Source organism: Hyperoodon ampullatus, assembly GCF_949752795.1.
Source record: "Hyperoodon ampullatus genome assembly, chromosome: 15".
Lineage (NCBI taxonomy): Eukaryota > Metazoa > Chordata > Mammalia > Artiodactyla > Ziphiidae > Hyperoodon > Hyperoodon ampullatus.
Genome location: NC_136928.1, coordinates 75,908,156 through 75,931,712, shown reverse-complemented (window position 1 = coordinate 75,931,712; position 23,557 = coordinate 75,908,156). Strand labels below are relative to the sequence as shown.

The 23,557-nt window shown below is 47.8% G+C and overlaps 1 protein-coding gene across 2 annotated transcripts in view; it reads left to right on the top strand.

Annotated features, from left to right (window-relative positions):
- The window catches only part of VSNL1 (visinin like 1), a gene marked incomplete at both ends in the record, with an annotated part of 57,419 nt that extends 36,250 nt beyond the window's left edge, over positions 1-21,169 (top strand). The window contains 2 exons of one of the 2 annotated variants that reach the window (XM_079720693.1): positions 16,355-16,570; positions 20,972-21,169. In XM_079720693.1, the coding sequence (XP_079576819.1) occupies positions 16,355-16,570; positions 20,972-21,169 (414 nt within the window). The remainder of the gene's footprint in view (positions 1-16,354; positions 16,571-20,971) is intronic. The other variant, XM_079720694.1, reaches the window with a different exon arrangement.
- Positions 21,170-23,557: the final 2,388 nt, after the last annotated feature.

Genomic DNA, 23,557 nt, shown 5'->3' with positions numbered 1-23,557 from the left:
TCTTGGCTCAGAAGAGGCCTCCTGGGTCACCCCTGCTGAGATCTAGGCTGGGGCTGTTCTCCAGAGAAAGACATATTTATTCCCGGGGCAGGATTCTCTAAATTCCTTCCCTATGTATGCCCTTCCAAGTCCAGCAGTATTGATTTACCTGGTAGTGGATTACAGCTACCCCTGGGAATTCCAACCCAGAGTCTCTCTTGGGTTGTTCCGAGAGCTCAGTGCCTCCACTCCAAGCTTCGAGGCCTGGAGCTCTGTGAGATAGGGAGCTGTCTGTTCACACTCCAGCAGCCTGATCCGTTGGGCAGGCATAAATAAGCAAATGGACGCTCTTAGTTCTTGGATAGGAAGATGCAGTATTGCAGAGATGCCAGCTCTCCCTAAATGAATGTAGCAGCTCAAAGCCACCCCAATCAAAATCTCATTGGGTTTTGCTTTGTTTGGTTGTTTTGAAACTTGACCTAATTATTTTGAAGCTCCTCTGGAAGAATATATTTTCAAAATAATCCAAAATAGAAGAGTAAAGGGAATGATTGCCACATATTAAAATTCATTATAAGCTTGTGATAATTCAGGCAGTATGCTGTTGACAGAGGAATAGATTGCCTGCCAGCCAAAGAAACAGCATAATAAGTGCAAACATATGCCCCAGGATATGGGGGAAATGTGGCATTTCAAACAGGGAAAAAATGGACTGTTCATTAAATCGTATAACAGTTGTCTACTCATTATATTCACAAATGGGACTGTTCAAGGGTAACTGAGAGAGAGAAAGAGAGAATTAGAAAAAAATGTGAAGGAATATTTTAAATCTTAGTGTGGAGAAGGTCTTTCAAAGTATGACCCCCAAGGGACTTCCCTGGCGGTCCAGTGGTTAAGCCTCTGTGCTTCCACTGCAGGGGGCACGGGTTCAGTCCCTGGTCAGGGAACATCCCGCATGCAGTGCAGCCAAAAAAAAAAAAAAAAAAAAAAGTATGACCCCCAAACCAGAAACCATTTAGAAAAGTACTGATGGATTTGACTACCTAAAAATTAAAATTTTGTATAGAAAAAAAAAAAGAAAATTATAACCACGCTTACTTATGATTTTGTCAAAGGAAATACAAAAGATATTTAAACTTACCAGGAATCAGAGAAATGCACAAATGCTTAGATAATAATGTGATATCATTTTTCTTCTACTAAAAGAGGAGAGATGAAGGAGAAAGCTCATATCCAGTGCTGACAAAGATGCAGGACAGATTAACACTTTGGTTAACTATTGGAGTGTCATTTGACAATATGCATCAAAATTAAAATTTGTGTACTCTTAACACCAGCCATCTATTTTAGGAGGTAACCTGATCAATTTTATGAATAAAAAAAAATTCACTAAGGTTTTGATGACAGTGGCGTTTTAAACAATTGTCCAAGAGTTAAGATTTGATTAAAGAAAATTACAAAACATATTGACCATGAAAAAGAGGGTCATACATTTAAAGCCACTGGCATGAAAAGATTTTTATGGCATATCACTTAGTAAATAAGCCTAGTTTGATATTGCAAATATACATGCTTATGTGTGTATGTGCGTGTGTGTGCAGAACTGTCCATAGACATATACATAAACACTGGCTAGAATGAAGAAGAGGCTTTTTGTGGGTCTGATTCACTGCTCTATCTCCAAAGCATGAAACATAGTCAGTGTTCAATAAATACTTGTTGAATCAGTGAATGAACTGTGAATAACGGCTCTCTCTGAGTGGCAGAGTTTTGGATAATTATTCCTTAATTGCTATGTTTTACATTTTTCTTTATAAATGTGTTTTTTCTTTATAGTCAGAAAACAAATTGCTATTTTCATTGAATGAAAATAAAAGTGCTTTTCTAAAAACATCAACAATGAATCTCCTTCAGTTATACGTCGAGCAGAGCCATCTATGGAGAAGAATTATAAAAGAAATGTGGACTAGAGCTTGTAAGAAGTTTCTCTTGGTTAACTTCATATAAAGTTACAACAGAACTGTAAATGACAGATGTGGTGGAGGGCTTCACCCATTAAGTAGATCAAGAGCTATTGATGGAATATCCACTGTACTGCAGGCACTGGGGACACATAAATGAGTCAGGCACAGCCCTTCTCTGGAGGACCTCACAGCAGAGCTGGAGCAGGTGTATATTACAGATCATGACAATGATGAGTGTCCGGTACACACTGATACAGGCAGGGCTCCGTCATCCCTCAGAGGGTAAGCTTAGGTGGAGAGAGTGTGGGCTCTGGGCTTGAAAGGAAAGAGCAGTCTGGGAAGACAGCTCAGAGGAGGTGACCCTTGAGCTGAGTGACAAAGGCCTAATGGGAAGTAGCAGGGAGTGAGAGAGAAAAGGGAGATACTCCTGGCAGTGAGATGCAAATTCGAAAGAATGCTTTGGGAGGAATTTCCAGTGGATCATACGGGCATGGAGTGCCCAAGGGGTGGGCTGGTAAATGGGGCTGGAGAGATTTGCAGGACCCAGGTCCAGAAGGATCTATGTGACTGAGCTAAGCGGGGTGACTTTGTTCCTGGGGCTGTGGGAGCCTGTGGTGGCGAGGACATCAAAAAGCTTTCAGTAGAGATCTGAAAGGGTTAGATTTGCTTATGGATTAGCTCGTTCCAACAGCAGGGCGGAGGCAAGACTCAGGGATGGCTTCATGGGTGTGCGGCCTGCACAGCGGCTCAGGACTCCATGCTCAGAAGGGCCCGCGCTCGGTTTAATGCTTAATCGTTGTTGAGCAAGGGGCCAGCATTTTCACTGTGCTCTGGGTCCCACAAATTATGTAAAAGGTCCTGCCAAGGGCTTCCCTGGTGGCGCAGTGGTTGAGAGTCCGCCTGCCGATGCAGGGGACACGGGTTCGTGCCCCGGCCCGGGAAGATCCCACATGCCGCGGAGCGGCTGGGCCCGTGAGCCATGGCCGCTGAGCCTGCGCGTCCGGAGCCTGTGCTCCACAACGGGAGAGGCCACAGCAGTGAGAGGCCCGTGAACCGAAAAAAAAAAAAAAAAGGTCCTGCCAAGACCAGAGGCCAGCTTTGTGTTGCAGTGGAACAGAAGAGAAGGCAGTCCAGGCTTCTGTCTCTCCCTCCCGCAGCCGTTGTATTTAAGGGTCTTCTCAACACGGTGTACATGGCAGGAGCAACAAATAAGATGGCAGTGAGCGGTGTTGTCTGGGAAGATGCGCTGCAGCGCAGAAGTGGGAGAACTGAGTCCAAGGCACACACTTACTGTGGCCCCCCTTCTCCTGTCCCTACACCCTCATTTCACGTCTGTGTGGAAATTGGGATCAGCCTAGCAAGAATGAGCTTCTCAGTAGGAGCTGGGAGAGGAGGGAAGACAGGTATTTCTGTGTATTTTTTGTGGGGGGAGCACAACTACCAAAGAAGAGAAAACCTGTCACCTCCCTGCTCTCCCGTCCCACCCCCTACCTTCCCATCTCCCGCAACCCGTGCTTCCCTGCTGCTCCCATGTTGTGCCGGGGTCCTGCTGCAGGGAATGAGTCCCAAAGGCAGCGCGCTGGTGGGCAGCTGGGCCTGATGGGGTGGGAAGCTCACCACCCCCATCCCCAGCTCCTTTAAACACACACACACACGCACACGCACACATGCACGTGGCTCTGGGAACATGAGGGTTTGTTTTTGTCACCATGAGGGTTTCCTTCCACACATCTCATCGTGCACCAGCAGCTTAGCAACAGGCCGTTGGGCAGAGCTGGGAATTAAATGCCTCTCTGGCTGCTGCAACCGCAGGTACCCCAGTGGGAGGAGAAGGGTCCTGGGGAGGGACTTGAGCTGAGGGCAGGGGTGTGTGGCCACCAAAAGGATGCCCCAGAGACCGTACGGCGCTGGTGCTGGGCCAGGAATCTCAGGGACCTGCCGGGAATGATGCTCCAGAAAATAGAATGCTGACAGAAAGCCATGGGCAGCGGGGAAGCTGCGGGGATGGCTGATAACAAGTGACAGGCGAAATGTAAAAATTCATAAATATCTGCCTTTATGGGATTTGCCTTGGCAGGGTGATCTGGGTTCGGGTCATCATTCTGGCCACCCTAAACAATTCCACGCTGGTTTGTGGCTCTTGTCTTTGGTGCTTAAGGTCAAAATCTCTCCCCTAAGAGTCTTGCCACTGGTATAGCAGCGGGGCAAAAGGGATCAGCCCCAGGTCTCTGCAGGTAGATTTCCTAGGTTCACACCTCCACTCTGCCATTTCCTGTGTGACCTTGAGAAAGTTACTTAACCTCTCTGTGCCTCAGCTTCCTCACCTATGGGCGCTACCTCATAGGACCGTTGTGAGAATTAAGTTAAAACAGGTAAGAGGACTTAATGTCTAGCTCACGGGTGTGAATCAATGTGTGGTCAGTTACACTTCTCTGGGATGATAAAGGTACTTCTGGTCAGAGATGGCACAAACCTTAATGTCGACTCCAACACATAGACATCCACCAGACTAAGGGCAGAAGGAAGAGTTGTAAGCTACCTTTTTATCTTTTCTCTAGTGTCTTCCACGTAGAGCCTGACACTAACCTGGCTTCTGGGAGTATCTGTTGAATGAATACTTTGGCAGAAAACAGTTTTTGGGTTCGCCGTTTCTAATTAAGGGGAAATATCTCTCTCCTTTTCCCATCCATATGACCAAGTGCGTGTACTGCTCTGGGGATGATTCATACCCTCATGAATCACCGGCTAAAGCAGTAATGGGAATGACAAGTTTTAAGGCCAAATGGAGAGCCTTCTTTAGTATGGCTGACTTAAGACAACCTACGGAACACATTTCAAGCCTTTTACTGGTCTTTGGGTAGATTTGCTGCTGTCTCCTCAGGCTTGAAAAAGACCTGTTGTGCTGAGTCACGTGTTCATCCAACACCTCCTGTGTGCCTGGCCCTGTACTAGGCACCAGGGATCACAGCGATGGGCAAAACCAGGCCATTCCCTGCCTCTATTTAGCTTATAATCCACAAGCAATGCCATGAACATTTCTTCACAATGATAATAAATATTACCAAGGGCAAGACTTGGTGATATGCATGTGTGTAGTGGGGGGTTCCGACCTCAGCTCAGGGAAGGTGTTCTGAATGTGAAGATTGAAGCAAGGTCTAAAGAAGGAACTGGCATTAACTGGGCTGGGGCAGAAAAGGAGCATTCCAGACAAAGAGAAAAACATGGCAAAGCTCCCACAGCTGTGGTAGAGAGTCCAGCAAGGTCCCAGGTGGTGAAAGAAGCCCGGAGGGCAGAGGAGTGGACCCGAAACTGGACACGGAGGCTTGGGGATAATTCTGTTTCTTGTCCTGAGAACAATTAGATGCTATTGGCAGTTATGGGAAGTGGACATGAGCCAACTCGGGTGTGAAAAGTTCCCTCTGGATTTGTGAGGCCTCGTGGGCGTGATGAGCCTAAAGCCAAAATCAAATACCAAGTGAATCGTCAGGGACACCAGCTTGACCAGTAGCCCTGGGCATGTGTGCTGAGACCCCACCTATAACCTCCTGCTCACCCAGGTGCCATCTGCAAGCATCAGGGGACGGGATGCATCTCGGAAGCCTTGAAGGGAAAACGGAGGGGAGGAAGCAGCCTCCGACCCCCAGGGGCCCAGCTCCTTGCAGCCTCAGAGGGCTTCCACACGTGCCGTCCCCATTGCATCTCATGGCAATCCTATGTGAGAGGTATCAAGTAGTATCGCCATGGTTTGTGGATGAGGAAACGGAGGCTCAGATGGGTTAACTGACCTAGTTAATATCACAGAACGAGACAGAACTTGGTTCACCTCTCACTTCTGCCTCTCGTGAGCCTGAGGTGCGTCCTGCTTTGTCTCAAGGACACCACACTCCTGCAGCCCTGCGGGGAAGACAGAGTATCAGCACCGAGCTGAGCCATAGCCAAGGTCCAGGAGGCTGACTGCAATCCTCGGACTCGGGCTTGGTTGGCACTTCTCCCTCCACAGCGGCACCTGTCCCAGAGCTAGGGGCCACGGTCCCCACCCCCCTGGCCCAGCCTTTCCTGCTGCCTGGAGTTGAGGGGATGCTCCCTAGGAGGGGCAGGTGTTTGCCTCCTTTGTCCCTAATAGTGGGTGCCTGCTCCCTGTGGGCCTGTTGTGAGCTGGCCCAGCCTTGATGACAAAGACTGAGGCTCCCATGAGCACAGCGCAAAGCAGGAAGAACACGTGGGGAGAAAGAAGCAGAGGGGTGGGTGCGACGGGCAGAGCCTTTCCAGATCCTGGTGCAGGAGGCGGATTGCAGCTCCATCTCGGTGCTGAAGGCCAGGCAGACTTGGCCGGTGCAGGAGAGGCAGTGTCTGCAGACCTTGCTGGGTTTGGTCCCAGCCCACCTACCCCACTTAGTGGTATGACCTTATGCCAGTTACGTAACGCAGAATGATGGCCCTCAAGTCCTAAACGTGTTGAAGGACCCTCTGAGGCAGCGCATGAAAAGGACCTGCCTAGGGCCTCGCTCCCTGATAGGCTCTCATGAAATGATAACGACTATTCTAGTAGCAGGGCCTGGAAAGGTGGGACTGAGCCAGGCTACCGAGAGGAGGCCTCTAGCTAATTCCAGCAGAGGTGAGGGGAGATGACCTTGGAAGCAGAGTAGCGATATTTCAGGGGTGCAACAGAGAAGATTCTGTCACCGAGTCCAAGCTCATACTGCTCACTGCACAACAGGCCAACACATCGAGAGATGAGTTGTTGGACAAGGAATAGTGACTTTATTCGGAAAGCCAACAAACCGAGAAGATGCTGGACTACTGTCCCAAAGAACCATCTTGCTCCGTTTGGATGCTTAGCTTCCTTTATAGAACAAAGAAGGGAAGGTGAGGAAGTAAAGTAAAAAAGGTGGTAAGTTGTTGCAAATATTTCCTGGTTGCAGCCAGACCAGACTCCAGAGGGGATGCGTTAATTTCTTCTTTCCTGCATCCAATCACGGGTGGGCCCGGTCAGGATGTTTCCTGTGAGCTCAAACAAAGGTATTTTAGCTTAATGCTCAGGCAAGGGAGGCAGGGTTCCTGGAGGTGGACCATTCTGTTACTTTAAGCCATAGGCAACATCCCTTTAATGATTAACTTGAAACAAAAGCAATAGAATAGAAGGTTAAAGTAAAAGAAACAGACAGAAACAGACCCAATGTGGAGCCAGATTTGTTCTTCCCTATTACCACTCCACCCTTGGGGAGGGGATTCTGTTGGTGGGTTCATAAGTCAGACAATATCGCCTTCTGACATTTGAGAACAAAGGAAAACAGAATTGACCTGAGTGAGGACATTGGAAAAGGGGCTGTGTCTTGTGAGAGATTGGATGGCAGACCTCTCCAGGACAGTGAGCATCAGAGAGGTCTTCTGTCCTTTGATCCCATCATGAGCCCTATTTCAGGCAGACTAACGGGCAGAAACGTATTCTGAGGTCCGAGGGCTGCCCAGCATCAGCTGGGAGCTGGAGAGAGACCGTCCTCCTTGGTGGTCTTGCAGCCACTCCCTCCTGACGCTGCCACGTCAGCCGTCACAGTGGGACAAGGCCATGCTTGTGAAAACTCCCCCAACCTGAAGGTTGGGCAGAGAACTTCTAGGGGACCTGCATTCTCCATCAAATTGAGGCAGGCACCAGTGACACTGGGAGAAGGGAAGGATTCATGGGAAATGTTACAATGTTTTCTCGGAACTTAGTACAACTTCTAGAAGGATGAACTATACGCAGCAAGATGGTGCGGAGGGATGGGGTGGGGGATGGAAGCGCACTGTTTTAAGGCCATTTCTTAATGCAGCCACCTGTGCTCACTGCGGGTGGAGGGCCTGGGGGTACAGACGCATATTCAGCATGAGGTGTCTGGGGTCATTCACCATCCCTTAAGGAAACAAACCTTTTAATATTCAAACTGGATAGATTATTGAAAAGATGGAAACGTGGGGCTTTGGCTCACGATCTGTAAGGAAAACCTCTGCTGTGGCTTTGGAACAGGCAGGTTAATTTGTGGAAATTCTCCTATTGCCTCCCTGGGGAGAGACACAAGTACATGAGCATTTCCTGGGGGTTTCCTCTCCTGCACATTTGTCAGTTCCGAGTAAGGATGTGGAATACAGGGGGATGCAGTGTAGGCTTGTGTAATCCCAGAAAGTTTCAGACTCTGAGACCTTTCCTAAACTATGATGAAGAGCAATGAATTATCAGCTGCCTGAATATTAGGTGGGGAAGGGGACCACACACTAAATTTTTAAGTTTCAAACTCATAAGATCATCTCCATTACTCTTGTATGTGGCTCTATACACTTGTATCATAGTATAATTTTATATTTATGTAGTTGATTGATTAGTGTCTATTTCCCCCACTATCCTTAACAGTCTTTGCATTTTCTTCAATTTTATTCAGCACCTAACACAGTGCTTGACACATAGTAACTGCTCAGTAAAAGTTTGTTGAGTTAAAAGAATGAATGAATCATGAAAAATATCCCTCAGTGGCATTTTAGTAATTTCCATGTAGTACATCATCCCGCCAGGAGGTGGCCATAAATACACACAGCCAAGGATTTCAAGCATTAGAGGCGATGGAAGCTAAGAATTACATAATGCAGCAAATTTGTTTGTTTCATCAGACGTGAACTTGGGTTTATTTCCTCAGCTAATACTTGATTAATAGAAACAGAAAGATCTAGCAGAAATGACCAGACAGATCTGCGTTCAAATCCTGCCTCTCCCATAGCCAGCCAGGCACCATGAGCAAAAGCCTTGACCTTTCAAGCTTGTTTCCTCGTCCACAACAAGGAACTTACGATGGCAAGTTTTGTTATAAGGATTAAATGAAATAGCACACATTAGAAGTATTAGAAGTGAGTTCATTCCAGTGCTGCGTGAAAATCATGAAAGTATTCCAACAAATGATGAGGCCGACGAAAAGTTTTCACTTTCTACCTTCTGTTTTGTATGCAGTGGTCCTTCAGCATCCATGGGTATTTGTTCCAGGACCCCCACCAATACCAAAATCTCAGATGCTCAAATCCCCTATATAAACTGGTCTAGTACAGTCAGCCCTCCATAGCTACGGGTTCCGCATCTGTGGATTCAACCAACCACGGATCAAATTTCAAATTTCCATCTGCAATGGGTTGAATCCACAGGTGTGGATACACTGAGCCAACTCGGTAGAGCATGAGCAGTTCTTACAACTCCTCTGCAAAATGGCAACAGATTGACACAGTGGGAGGAGAACTTAAGAGTTTGCTGGACCTTTCTGAGTCCACGTTTCCTTGACCATGAAATGGAGCTGCGGATAACTGCTTGGCAGGAATATTGTGAAAGCTAATGACATAGCATAGATCATACTAGTCAATACAGAAGCCCCCTTGCCACGAGTGGTTATGGAAAGTATGAATAATATGTAGGGACTTCCTTGTGGTCCAGTGGTTAAGACTCTGCTTCCGCTGCAGGGGGTGCAGGTTCGATCCCTTGTTGGGGAACTAAGATTCTGCATGCTGTGCAGTGCAGCCAAAAATAAATAAATTAATTAATTAGTTTTTTTAAAAAGAAAGTGATACGTAAGTTAAATGACATTCAAATATTCAGTTCTTGAGGTACTCTAGTAACATTTCAAGGGTTGCTGCCCCACTGTGCTCAATGCTCTGTCTTTTTTTCTATTTTATTCCCAGCACCTGACACAGTGGTTGACACATATGGCCAGTGGCTGTCATTTTGGACAGTGTGGCTTATAGAATATTGCCATCATCGCAAGAAGTTCTACTGAACAGAGCTGGCTAGGTTATAATAAATGTCCACTAGGCGGTAACAGTTTTTAGCAGCAGTGTTTGGTCACCTGGTTACCTTCCAGCTGACACCGACAAGGTAGTAGGCAGCACCTACTATTTGCAGGACCTGTGCTATGTGTTGTGAATACAACGGTGAGCAAATAGGTTTGTGTTCTGGGGATGCACAGTTCAATAATAGATACTAAATAAATAATCCCTTAAATAAATAGGTATAACAGATGGCGTTAAACATCTGTCCTAAAAACCTGCTTCTCTGTTACTAAGTAAAAGTAAGGGGACCAAACCATCCCCTTGGGTTGCCTTGAGGATTTTAGGAGATGCTGAAGGTGTAACTGACTGTTGCCGCGTCCAAGCTCATACTGCTCGCCACACAACAGGCCAACAAATCTAGAGATGAGTTGTCAAGGCAAGGAATAGTGACTTAATTTGGAAAGCCAGCAGGACATGCAATGTTTAAGGCACATATCATCGGGTCAGGTATGGAAGCCCTTGAATGACAAGCAAAGGAGCTTGCACTTGATTCCACTGAGTGTTCATGTGAAGAGAAATGACACAATCAATGGGGTGGGGCGCGTGTGGGCTCTGGCCGAGGCAGAAGGGAGAGCAGTGCTTACCTCTGTGGATCCTCCCACTGGAAAGTGGGCGGGAAGAGGGGATGTGGAGAGAAGCAGAGGAAGTCTTGAGCCGCTGGGCCTTTGCTGCAGGGGACTCACTGAATGAGAGATGAAGGAGGCGGTCCATGGGAACTCTGAGCCCACTTTCCTCAGCGGGGCCAGAGTGGGCGCGGGGAGCTTGCCCGTGACCCAGCTCTGCAGGCAGACGACCCCCACCGTCAGGCTGTGCCCACCTGACTGGGTTCTGCTGAGAGTCTGAGTGGAGGGTCCTGGAAACGTCTCCCTCCCCACCTCCAGGAAGAGGAGGGGGGTGCAGCCCTGCTTTGCCCCAGCTCCCCTCGACTGGTGGCAGCTGGCAGCCCTCATTTCTAGGCATCCTGGAGAGGAGGAGTCAACAGGAAAGAAACATGTGCAGCCCAGAAGAATGATCTCAGAAACTTCCAGAAGTCAGTCCAGGGAATGCCATGGGACAAGGGCACCCTTGTCCTGCTCGTCAGTCAGCAGGAGGCGGCCGGCATGCACACCAGCCCTCTGCCACGCCAGACGTCCCCTGCAAATCTGCTGAGAAGCCCTGTCCCTAGGGCCCCACTAGAAAGCCTTGTTCCACTTCCTCTCTCGGGATGGGGCAGGAGGGCTGTGGGTTCCTCGTTCTCTACTAGTCTTGGCCCGAATGTGGGCTTGAGCACGGCAGAACTAGGAGATCTCACGGGGTTGGCCTTTCCTCAACTCCTTTGTCCTGATTTCCAAGGTTCTCATCTTCGGAGGAACCTCCCACTGCAGGCTTTGCCGGTTTTCTGCAAGCAAAGGCTCCTTCACTTGGTTAACAAAGATGGTGCAGAGAACACGGAGCTGAGCGAAGCAAGGAATGTGTGGTCCAGCAGAGGAAAGCCGCATGTACAAAGATAACTCGGATGCAAGGAGAGAGGGGTTGACATCAGGCTGCGTTTGCAGAGAAGGGCCCCGCAGGAGGTGGCATCCGGGCTTCACTTCAGATGATGGGGAGGAGATAGAACTGAGCAGTAGGCGACGGTCCCACAGACAAAGGGTGCCATGTGGGCAAAGACAGAGGCAGGAAGGCACAGGGCACTTATGATCTGCGGGTAATTCCATCTGCCTTCCACAAACAGGCGGTCCTGCCCCAGCTAGAAACAGCGCAGGGGGACTCCCCTGGTGGTCCAGTGGTTAAGAATCCGCCTTCCAATGCAGGGGACGCCGGTTCGATCCCTGGTCGGGGAACTAAGATCCCACATGCCGCGGGGCAACTAAGCCGGCACAACTAAGCCACAACTAGAGAGCCCACATGCTGCGATGAAAGATCCCACATGCTGCAATGAAAATCCCACATGCTGCAATGAAAGATCCCACATGCCGCAATGAAAATCCCACACGCTGCAATGAAAGATCCCTCATGCTGGAATGAAGATTCCACGTGCCACAACTAAGACCTGACACAGCCAAATAAATAAATAAGTATTTTAAAAAATAAAAGAAAGAAAATGTCTATACTTAGGCAGAATTTGGAAAAGAAAAAAAAAGAGGAAACAGGGCAGGCCTCTAAAATTCACCTGTGAGTTGGTTTTCAGCACCAGGGTGACATTTTCCTATGGACGTTGTGCTACACCTTGTAGCTGGGTCCTGGTCCCACCCGAGGCCAACAGCCTCTAGAGCCCGTTCCCTCAGAGCATAACAGGAGCACAGGATTGTGTCTGTGGTAGGATGGGGACACGTCACTGTGTGGCCTCAGGGTCAGGGTCTCATCAGCAGGGCCAAAATTCACCAGGGACAGAGGGTCTACTTTCTGGCCCCACTTCTGCTACTAGGCTTTGAACCCCCCAAGTGTCAGAGCAAAAGAGCTGTGGGCTGCACAGGGGCAAGGACAGGACCTGAGAAAGCAGGCTGTAGGGAGTCCTGGGAAGACTGCCTCCAGGGCACTGGCCCAGCCACCCATCACCCCCAGCCAGGGAGCCTGGGGGACTGGCCAGCTCACTGACACCCCCAGAATTAAGCCTAGGGTTCTGCTGGCCAGAACCTGGAGCAGGCGCTGCTCCACTCCCAAGCCCTGCCCTTCTCTTGGACACCCTCAGGAGGACAGGCTGCCCCACAGGTGCCAAACCCCAAAGGATTTCTCCAGGAACCATACCACACAGCTTCTGGGGTCAGAAGGGTTCTTGGCTTGGGGCCTGGATTCACATCAGCGGGCATTAAGTGACCATTTGCAGCTGCTTCCCAGATGAAGATTTCTTTTCCTTTTAATGGAAATATAGGATACACTTGATATAACATTTTTGACCAAAAGTAGAAAAACTCTGTGTGCGTGTGTACATAGGCATAAAAGAGAGGCTGGAAATTTATTGAAGATTAGCTATGTTAGATGATCTAATACAGTTTCTGAAAATTTTCATAACTAAATTTATTTTCTTTCAAACAAGTTGCTATGGGCTGAATGTTTGTGTGTCCCCAAAATCCATATGTTGAAACTTAATACCCAAAATGATGGTGTTAGGAGGTAGGGCCTTTGGGAGGTGCTTAGATCATGAAGGTGGAGCCTCATGAATGAGATTAGTGCCCTTATAAAAGAAACCCCACAGAGTGCCCTTGCCTCTTCCACCATGTGAGGACACAGCAAGAAGTTAACAGTCTGCAATGAAGAAGAGGGCCCTCACCAGTACCCGACCATGCTGGCACCCTGATCTTGGACCTCTAGCCTCCAGAACTATAAGAAATAAATGTCTGTTGTTTATTAGCTACCCAGTCTGTGATAGTTTTTTATAGCAGCCTGAACTACAAAGATGTAAGTGAAATATATATAATTATATATATTAAAAAATTTCAACCTCACCGTTCTTTTTTTTCTATTATATTAAAAGGTTTAGATTATTAAGACCACCAAAAATTATTTCCACACCAATATTTAATGCAGGAGCTGAAGCAAAATACATTGAATTTTAAAAATAAAACAAAACACCCCGCAAGCAACAATACCCCCAAAATACTTGTACTTCTCAGGCACTATTTTCCTCCAAGAGAAGTGAATATGAGTTCAAGACCCTGATTTCTTCCTACAGAGATTGAAGGGAGTATGGCTTCATTTTTCTGTGATGATCCATCCAGAGTTGAATTATTTCATCAAAAGAAGGATCATTCCCCTGATTAGAAAAACTTGAAGTACTCGGAACATGATAGGATGAATTTTCTAAAGGAAATAACCCCTCCAGGTATCTGAGGGCTCTTGATCACACACTCAGTTCTTCCAAAGTAAACACGTTGGCTATAAAAGTCAGTAAATAGACCTTCGGCAAGGCACATGTAACTTTTATAGCTCAAAATTTACAATCGATTTTTTTCTCAAGGCCTTCCTGATCTAAATTAATTTTTAATATACTGGCATAAGGTGCCCAGTTATTTTTAGATAAAACTGTCAGAGAGCCCTTAACTTAAAAGTCTGCTGTGAGGTATGAGATGGGTAAAGGATTACATCGCCAGAAACCTACATGGATGGAGAGAAATTATACCCAATGGCCTCATGTCATTGCGTGTAGAAAGGCTGATGGATAAACATCCCTAAGGAGACTTGGGAATCCACCAGGGAGGTCACTCTGCTCTGTTCTTGGGCTATTTCACAGGTACCCGCTCTGCCCAAGACCACTGAACGTGAAGCAGGTGACACAACAGCAAACAGCACACCCCTAGAGAGAGATGAAGACCACTCATGCACAGGGCACATATGATATTGAGAGAATAAGAAATACATATTTGGTCTTAGTCCCCGGTTCCTGACACAAAAGCTTCTTAGACTCTTGGAATCTCTGGAGTGATAACAGTGTCTTTTGTATGTTAATGAGATAACTGGTGGCTGGGGGACCCCTAGCTTCAGGACTGGAGCAGGATTGGGAGGGGGGCTGGTCCCAGAAAGACGACGGCAGATTAGAGAATTGGAACTTTCAGCTCCAACCCCAACCTCCGGGGATGAGAAAGGGTCTGGAGATTGAGTTCAATCACCAATGGCCAATGATTTAATCAACTATGCCTACATAATGAAACTGCAATAAAAACCCTCAAACTACGGGGCTGGGGGAGCTTCCAGGCTGGTGAACGCATCCAAGGGCTGGGAGGGCAGTGCACCCAGAGAGGGCATGGAAGCTCCACACACCCCCATGCCCACACCTTGCTCTATGCATCTCCTCCGTTGGGCTGTAACCTTAAAGCAAACTGGTAGTAGTAAATAAAGTGCCTTCCTGAATTTAGTAGTAAATAAGGAGTCGTTCTAGCCAATTATCCACCCTGAGGAGGGGCTGTGGGAATCCTCCAACTTCGTAGCAGGCCTCTCAGAGGAACAGGTGGCAACCTGGGACTTGGGACTGGCGTTGAAGGTGGGCGCAGTCTTGTGGGACTGAACCCTTACCCTCTGGGGTCTGCCGTAACTCCAGGCAGTTTGGGTCAGAATTGAATTGAACTGTAGGACACCCAGCTGGCGTCCGGCCAGTTGGAAAATTGGTTGTCGTGAGGGGAAAAAAATAAAACAAACCTAAAACACCCACACACATATGGTGCCCTAAGAGTTACAAGGAAAGGACAGTTCAGAGTACGTGAAGCTCGTAGTCACAGAATAAGCTCTTTGATTAGAAGAGACTGTCAGATTTTTACTTTCTGAGATGAATAAAAATGATTCATGCAGTTTCAAGCCACTAAGTTCTGGGGTGGTTTCTCCCACAGCAACCGCAGCCAGAACAGATCCTGGCATCTGGAAGTGGGAGCTACTGAAATACAAGCCGAAGTCAGCTTCTCCCCTGGAACACTTGCCTTGTCCTTGGCCCGCCTGTATTGACTCCTGACCTGAAATGTTTATTTTGCTTCTGGAGGGAAATTTTCTATTGTCCGGTGTGCTTCTCGATGTAGGAGGAGTGGGCAGCCGAGCTCAGCAAGCCCCAGGTCAGGATGTACAGCAAGAAAGAGGACACAGCCCAGAGGGGGCACGATGCCGGCCGTCTGCGTGTGGCCACAGCCAGGCCCACTGAGCAAGTGGCAACACCTACGCAGGAACAGGAGCCCCAGTGGCTCCTCAGGAATCTGCTTTGGATTTTGTATTAGCGGGATTTATTCGTCCAGAAACAATACACACCTTCTCTGCTTTAAAACACCGCGTGGTGTGCTTTGGTTTGGTTTTGGGGATGAGGTGAGGGTTATTTGCTGGTTTCCTGCGCTCCACCTGGAGAATGTCCTTTAGCTTTGCTGGGTAAGAGGATCAGGTATCAGACCAGGATCCCTGCTGTGTGTCACCGGCCCAGACGCGCGTCTGGGGCCGGGGCCATGGCCTCGGGCTCCGTGTTCTCCCACCTGTGCGATCTGCCCCTCCCCCCCTGCCTGTGCCCGTCCTCGGTCTCCTACAGTTCCCCGTCGGCTCTGAGAAGTCACCTCTTTACGTCTCTCAGAAATAAGCCCAGTCATGTTCTATTTTTAGTGGCTCTTAAATGATCTGCCCCCCAAAAAAGTGCCCGTTAGAAGAAGTCACAGCCTGGACCCTCACCCAGGGACACCGTTGCAGGCTGGGGACGGGGGAGCCGCTGGCTGGAGGTCGGGGTCATGTCGCTCGGGCCCCGCGCACGGTGGACTTGGATTGTCACACCCAGAGGCACGTGGAAATACAGGTAGCACCACCCCGTGCGGGAGAGAAGTCGGCTCCGAAGCCGCAGATGTGGAATCCTAGCGGCCCCAATCCACGCCCCGCCAACCCAGATGTGTCCCCAGCCTCACCCACAGGAGAGAGCGAGGGGCCTGGGCGTGAGGACACCCGGGCAGATGGCCTCCCTGGGCCAGCCCTTGGCCTTGAGCGCTGGACCGAACCCTGTCCGGGCAGGCGAGCCTGTCCGCAGTCCCGGGTGGCTGGGAGAGCCTGGACTGTGAGCAGAAAGCAAGCGAGCGGTGGTCTTTGACTCGGGGGGCTGTGATTCGTCCCCTCCCGACACCTGACCTTTTGTGCATTTTGCTCTGTAGTTCTTCCCGTATGGAGACGCCTCCAAGTTCGCCCAGCACGCCTTCCGGACCTTCGACAAGAACGGGGACGGCACCATCGATTTCCGAGAGTTCATCTGCGCCCTGTCCATCACCTCCAGGGGCAGCTTTGAGCAGAAGCTGAACTGGGCCTTCAACATGTACGACCTGGATGGGGACGGCAAAATCACCCGCGTGGAGATGCTGGAGATCATCGAGGTGAGGAGCAGCCCCGGGGTGTGGCCAGGACCGGGGCTGCTGTGGGCACGGCTGGCAGGCCCCTGGGAGGAAGCTCCCTGGGGCCCAGGCCCACGGCAGCTCCCTTCCACCCCCCAGCCAGGAGCCCTGCCAGACCTTGACTTCTCCGTCCCTGTTCCCTTGCTCCGTCGAGGCACTGGGAAAGGTCACAGGTCCAAGCTGCTGGGTCCTGGCTGTCAATCGCCCTTTCAACCAACCGTGCTCACGGTGTGACATCTCCCATAAACGTAAGCCTAGTGGGTGCAAAGGATGGTATCAGGACTCAGCTTCTCCAGCCCTTGTGTTAGCTCTGCCCTTCTGGACGCCACCCTCTGACTCAGACCAGCTCGCTCACTGCCCATTCCTCCAATGGCACAAGATCCTGCCCGCGGCCCCCAGGCTCCCATCATTCCATGGCAACAGGCATCTTTCTCAGTTGCCTGTGCAGACGTCCCAGGACCCCCTGCCCACTGCTCTGACCTTAATCTTCCACACTCCTCCCTACACACCCTGCTCGAGATGCCTGGGCTTTCCTGGTTTTCCCAGAACACACAGCCTCACGTGGGGGCCTTGATGTCCTCTCTCTCTGCCCAGGGCCCTTCCCCAGGCCCCTCACTCCACTCAGGGCTGTGCCCTCATCTCACCTCCCGGCAGGCCTTCCTCCCTGCGTTCCCCTCCCCAAAGAGTGCCCATGCCCCACCCCAGGGCCATCTAACCTCTTACCAACATGATTTGTTGTCACAGCGTTTATCACTGCCCCAAATAACCTCATATGGTAGAACGCAAGCACTGTAAAGAGAGGACTCTGCTCACTCACTGCTGTATCCCTAGAACCTAGAACAGTCCTGGAGCCTGGTGGGCACTCAATTACTGATGAATGAATCAGTGCCTTTTCACTGACTGACTGTCTTAGCATGTGTGTCCACCTCTGCACCGACCAGTGTGACCCAAGGGGGGAAATGCACCACTTGCCCCAAGCCAGAGCCAAGTGTCCCATCCTGGAGCTGGGGTGAGGCCCCGTCCAGACCACAGAGCTGAGATTCAGGGAGGGTGGATCCCCAAATGAAAACTGGGGGCTGATGGGAAGAAACAGTAGCCAAAACCCAAGTGACCAAATCCCCAGATGCCCACCATGCTACGCTCACTCTCCTCCCCTGGGATGGCTCCCCAGCACAGTCCGCTCCTCCTGTGGCCTCTGGAGCCCTGCCTTCCACTTACCCATCCTCCCTTGGCATCTTTAGTCCCTTTTCTCCCTTTGGTACCCACTTACCTTCCCAAGTAAACTGGAAAACCCAACAGCAGCAAGGGTCAGGCCTGGCGTTGCTGCTTTCCTGACTATAGGGCTTTGAGGGCACCAGAGCCTCAGTGTCTTCAGTGAAAAAATAAAGGTAATAAAACCTACCCCTGGGCTTCCCTGGTGGCACAGTGGTTGAGAGTCCGCCTGCCAATGCAGGGGACACGAGTTCGTGCCCCGGTCTGGGAAGATCCCACATGCCGCGGAGTGGCTGGGCCCGTGGGCCGTGGCCGCTGAGCCTGTGCATCCAGAGCCTGTGTTCCGCAACGGGAGAGGCCACAACAGTGAGAGGCCCGCGTACCGCGAAAAAAAAAAAAAAAGAAGAAGAAGAAAAAACCTACCCCCCAAGTCTGTGGTAACGATTAAGCACATGGCACGCTTCCTCTCATGTAGGAAATGCTCAGTAACCGGCAGTTAGCTCCCGAGGCTCTGTCTCCCTTGGAAACACCATCTGCCTCAACTCTCAGCTTCTTTCCTTCCAATCAGCCGTGTCACCTTCATGTTCCCTCTGCATGTGGCTCCCCTTCTCCAGCTCCGGTATTTTCACCAACTTCTGGCCCTTTGCACCTGCACCCTGGCACCCTTTCTGGCCTCTAGGTTCCTTTCTGCTGAGCTACCTTTCCAGAACCAAGGTACCAATAACTGATACAGTCTTTACAGCATCTCTGTGCTTCAGGAGCTGCTCATTCATTTGATCAAAAGGCTTTACAGAGCAGGTCCTCTGTACCAGGCATAGGCTCTGGGCCCATCCAAATCCTCTCACACTTCAAGGTCTAGGTTATCTTGTCATGTCCAAGAAGGCTTCTTGGCCCACTTCACCCCAGAGTTGCCCACCACCCTCTAGGCTCCTGTAGCCTGTAGTCAGCTCTCCTGCTGGCGCCAACCTCCTGCAAGGTGGAGGGGAGACAGACGTGAAGAGACACAAGTGCCCACCCTGGAGGAGCTCACTGACCCAAGGGCCTGTGTCCACACAAGTGATCAGGCAATGACAGCAGAGTGAGGCAGGTGCTGTGATGGGGGAGGGTCAGTGTGAGGAGAGACCAGCAAGGGCCACGTAACCCCAATGAAGGACAATGCATCTGCCCTGAAGTGATGGGCACAGGCCTAATGGGTCCACAAGTTTTGGTTGAATAAGAGAGTACCTGAGACAGTTATTTCTTCCTGGGAAAGCACCTGTGATAACACATCCTTTTTTCAGAGAAGACAGTGCTACATATTTCGTTGCATGCCGGAGTACCCCATGAAGCCTATGCGCCTACAGGGATTCCTTACATTTGTCAGGGAACACGTTCATATTTAGTTCTGAGCCTGACATGCCCTTGGCCTAGGTTGGTGTGAAGTGTGAGTCTGCATCTGGAACGTCATTTCCTGGTTGTCACGTTCATGATCCCAATTGCAGGGCTGCATCTTGGATACGGTTAATGAGACCTGGCCATGTTCAGAGTTGTTAGATGTGGTCCAGGGTGGACTTTGGGGGTTTACGTTTCTTTTTGCCGTGTCTTCATCAATGGTGCATTTGTCGTGCTAACAGCCTTTCTACCCATTGCTCCTTTAAGCCCTTGTCATTTCACCCTTCAGAGGACGGAGTAAGAGTAGCAGCTTGCACGTGGATGACCCATCTGTCTCTTTTTTAAAGTCCAGGCATGTCTGCTTTTCCCTCACATACCACATCAGGCTTCTAGGTTAATCAGGACCCCCTCTACCAATTGTCCCTCAAATGAAATTTCAATAGTCTGATTCTTTCTTTCTTTCTTTTTTTTTTTTTTTTTTTTTTGGTTGCACCATGCTGCATGCGGGATCTTAGTTCCCCAACCAGGGATCGAACCCGTGCCCCCTGCGTTGGGAGCACAGAGTCTTAACCATTGGACCACCAGGGAAGTCCCAGTAGTCTGCTTCTTTTGAAGTCAAATGTCCTAGATTTTTTTCTACCACAAATCAACACACTCTAGTTACAAAAAATGAGCAAACAAAATATATTTTATCTCAGTAGACATCTTACTTGTTCAATGAAACTCGTTATGGTTTACTGTTTCTAACTGGCATTCTTTGAAACTTTATTGAGTTATAATTAACAGGCCATAACTTCACCCATTTTAGCTTTACAATTCAATGATTTTTAGTAAACTTACCGAAGTATGCAGCCATCACCGTAATCCAATTTTAGAACACTTTAATTCTCCCAATAAGGTCCCTCATGCCTGTTCATACCCCCAGACTCTGGAAACTACCCTTCTACTTTGTCTCTATGGATTTGTCTTTCTGGACATGTCATATAAATGGAATCGTACAATATATGTTTGACCTTTTATATCTGGCTTTTTTTTTGAGGTTTATCTATGTTATAGCATGTATCAGTATTTCATTCCTTTTTGTTGCTAAAATAGTATTCAGTTGTACAGATATGTCATATTTTGTTTATCTGTTTACCAGTTGATGAGCATTTGTGCTGTTTTCACTTTGGGGCCATTATTTTAAAAGCTGCTATGAATATTCCCCTGCAAGTCTTTGTGTAGATGAGCATTTATTTTTCTAAGGCACTTTCCTAAGAAAGAAACTCATTTATACATTTAATTCCCATTTTGAGAATTAATTGTGCACAATTAATTGAACTGGAAGATGGAATCTTCCTACTCTGTTCTTTGACTTATGAACAGAGTCCCTGATTCACAGATCCCCCTAAACTAACTTCTTTCACAGCTAAATTTTACTGGTCCACCTTGCTTGCTTTCTTAAAAGATTGTAAGTTGGGACCACACTTCATCTTTTCCTAAATCTCCAAGGAGTAGAACTTGTTGCCTCTCATCTGACCTCAAACTCAGAATGTTTAAAACTGAGCTCATCGGTTTCCTTCCTGAACCTGTTTCTAATCCATTATTCTTGATCTCACCACTACCCTTCCTAATCACTTCCTCCAGTCAGAAACCTGGGAAGCACATGAAATTCTTCTCTATCCAATTGGTCATGAGACTCACACAGGTTTGATTACACCACTATCTTACTTAATACCATTTAAGGAGTCCTTTGAAGTAAATTTAGATTCTTTACCCTATCATAGGAGAACTTTATGGTCTGTTTCCTGTTTTCCCAAGGCTATCTACAAAATGGTGGGCACCGTGATCATGATGAAAATGAATGAGGATGGCCTCACGCCTGAGCAGCGAGTAGACAAGATTTTCAGCAAGATGGATAAGAACAAAGACGACCAGATTACACTGGATGAGTTCAAAGAAGCTGCGAAGAGCGACCCTTCCATCGTATTACTTCTGCAGTGCGACATTCAGAAATGAGCAGAGGTCAACACTATGGACTGCACAAAAGTCTCAATATTCCATTCAGTCTGCAGCTATTAACACACACACATACACACACACACACACACAAATATTGCTTGGACTACCTATAAATGGACTTGCTTCTTGTGTTTGAAACACTTGTGTGCATGAGAATGTCATTTGCTAATGAATTTTAAAAGCATATATTATAAAACAAACAACCTGCCACAATGTGATATGTGTGATATCATTTCATTAAAAAAACCTTCCTCCTCCAAAGCCTGGGCAGAAATGTGCTGCAAAGAGTTATATGATTTCTTGTTCATGTTTTGCTAATGCTCGTGTCTCCTTGATTACGTAATGTTAGTAGCACTGAAACCCTCACGGTAATGTAACTGAATTATAAGCTGTGTCACCATTCTCCTGTAAAGTAGTACTGGACAGACACACAGAGGGGCCCTTGACTCCTCTGTGTGGTCCACACACAAGAGCTTGTATTATCAGTGAATATAAATGTACGAAATTTGCATGCCTTTTAGGTTTGCCTTAATTCTTACCTCATTTGCATCCTATCAACCTGGAAAGAGCTGTGTTGGAATTAATGCAGTATAAAACTTAAAAACACTGCTAAATGACTCATTAACTAAATATATCTATCTATATATACATATACTCAAAGATATTATTTATTGAAAGTAAAGAAAAGATGTATGTGTATTGATTTTGCTTGAATTCTCAAAGGCTTCCAAAGAGGTGGCAATAGATGTCCCAAATAAATTTATAACATTTGACTTTTTCCCTCAGTTCTTATCTCAGAATTTTAAATTTGAAACAGATGTTCATAATTATCAAGGGTCAATAGCAACAACTTATTAAATTTACCTTTGAACACACAACTTGGGAATTCAAAGAATCACTGACAACCAAAGGGAAAAAAGCAACTTCCCAACGCTTCATCCTGGCCCTCAAAAGAGGGACAATTAATATGGCGTGTAAAGTTTAAATAAAACATAAAACTTGCTCATTCTCAAAAAATGCTCACTATATGACAATAGATGTTTTCTTAGTGTTACTGTGGTGCTAACCATGCACTATGTTTTACACAACTATGTGGAGGACACATTTAGCTGACTGAGAAGCGTCCTCCAAAAAGCTGTCTTTCCAAATCAAAATGTGATGGCTTAAAATAGAAGCAATCATTTTATTATTCCTCATGGCTTCTGTGGGTCGGGAATTTGAGAAGGTACACCTGGATGATTCTAGCTGGGGGTGTCTCATGCAGTTGCAGTCACATGGAAGCGCGAGCTGCAAGAGGTGCCTGGAGAAGCTGGGCGTTGAGAGGGCATCTCTCTTCTTCCAGCCTCAGGGCTTTTCCACATGGGCTAGTTTGTTCTTTGTCACAGCATGGAGGCCTCAGAGCAGTCATACTACTTGCCTGATGGTTCAGGTCTCCAGCACAAGTATTCCTGCTAAGAAACTGGAAGTTTCATATTCTTTCCTGACCTAGCCTCAATAGTCATGAAGTAACACTTCTCCAGCATTCTATTGGTTACAACAAAGTCACAAACCTATTCATAGTCAAGAAGGAAATTAAACTCTATGTCTTGATAGGTTACAACAAGTTTCTAGAAGAACAGGAGAGATATTTCCACCCTCTCTGGAAAACAATCAGCCACAGTCTGCCCTGTAGCCACATTCACATCTCTTCCACATACAAAATGCATTCACCTGCTCCCAGGCAACCACAGAAGCCTTATCTCATTATGACTTCAGGGTCAGGCTTGAGGCCCCGAATCTCATCATCTACAGGCTCCTCAGATGTGGTTCATCAGGTATAGTACACTGAGTACCATCCTTTTTGATCCAAAGGCCTGTGAACCCAATGGGTAATTATTGCCCCTTTTCCCCCTTACACGGCATAGAATGTTGGGACAGGTGAAGTATAACTGCAGTAGAGACACACTTTCAAAAAAGGGGAAACTGGAGAGCTCACAGCAGTCTCTGGTCCATAGCAATTCTGAAATCCAGCCATGTACACCTTGTAAGTTCCTTGATTAGGGCTGAGTCCTATTTTCTGCAGGTTGGTCTCCGTGGCTTTTGGCTCTGAATTTTGTGTTCTTGTTTCTACCCTCTGAGTTAGCCTTCCTTTTTTATTAAAAAAAAAAAAATAGTCTGTTTATAGCTGAGTAATTTTCTCTGCCTACTGCCTCCCCATAAAAGTTCAGGAGTACAATACCTTCTTTTCATTTTTGTACTGTCTCTTTCAGTCTAAGCTGATACAATTCTTTAAAAAAAAAAAAAAAACTCTTAAGGGTTTTTATGTATCAATTTATAAAATCCACTCCATTAGAAGGGGCTCACTGTGTGATTCCTAAGGAACAACACCCCTAATATTCTCAGAAG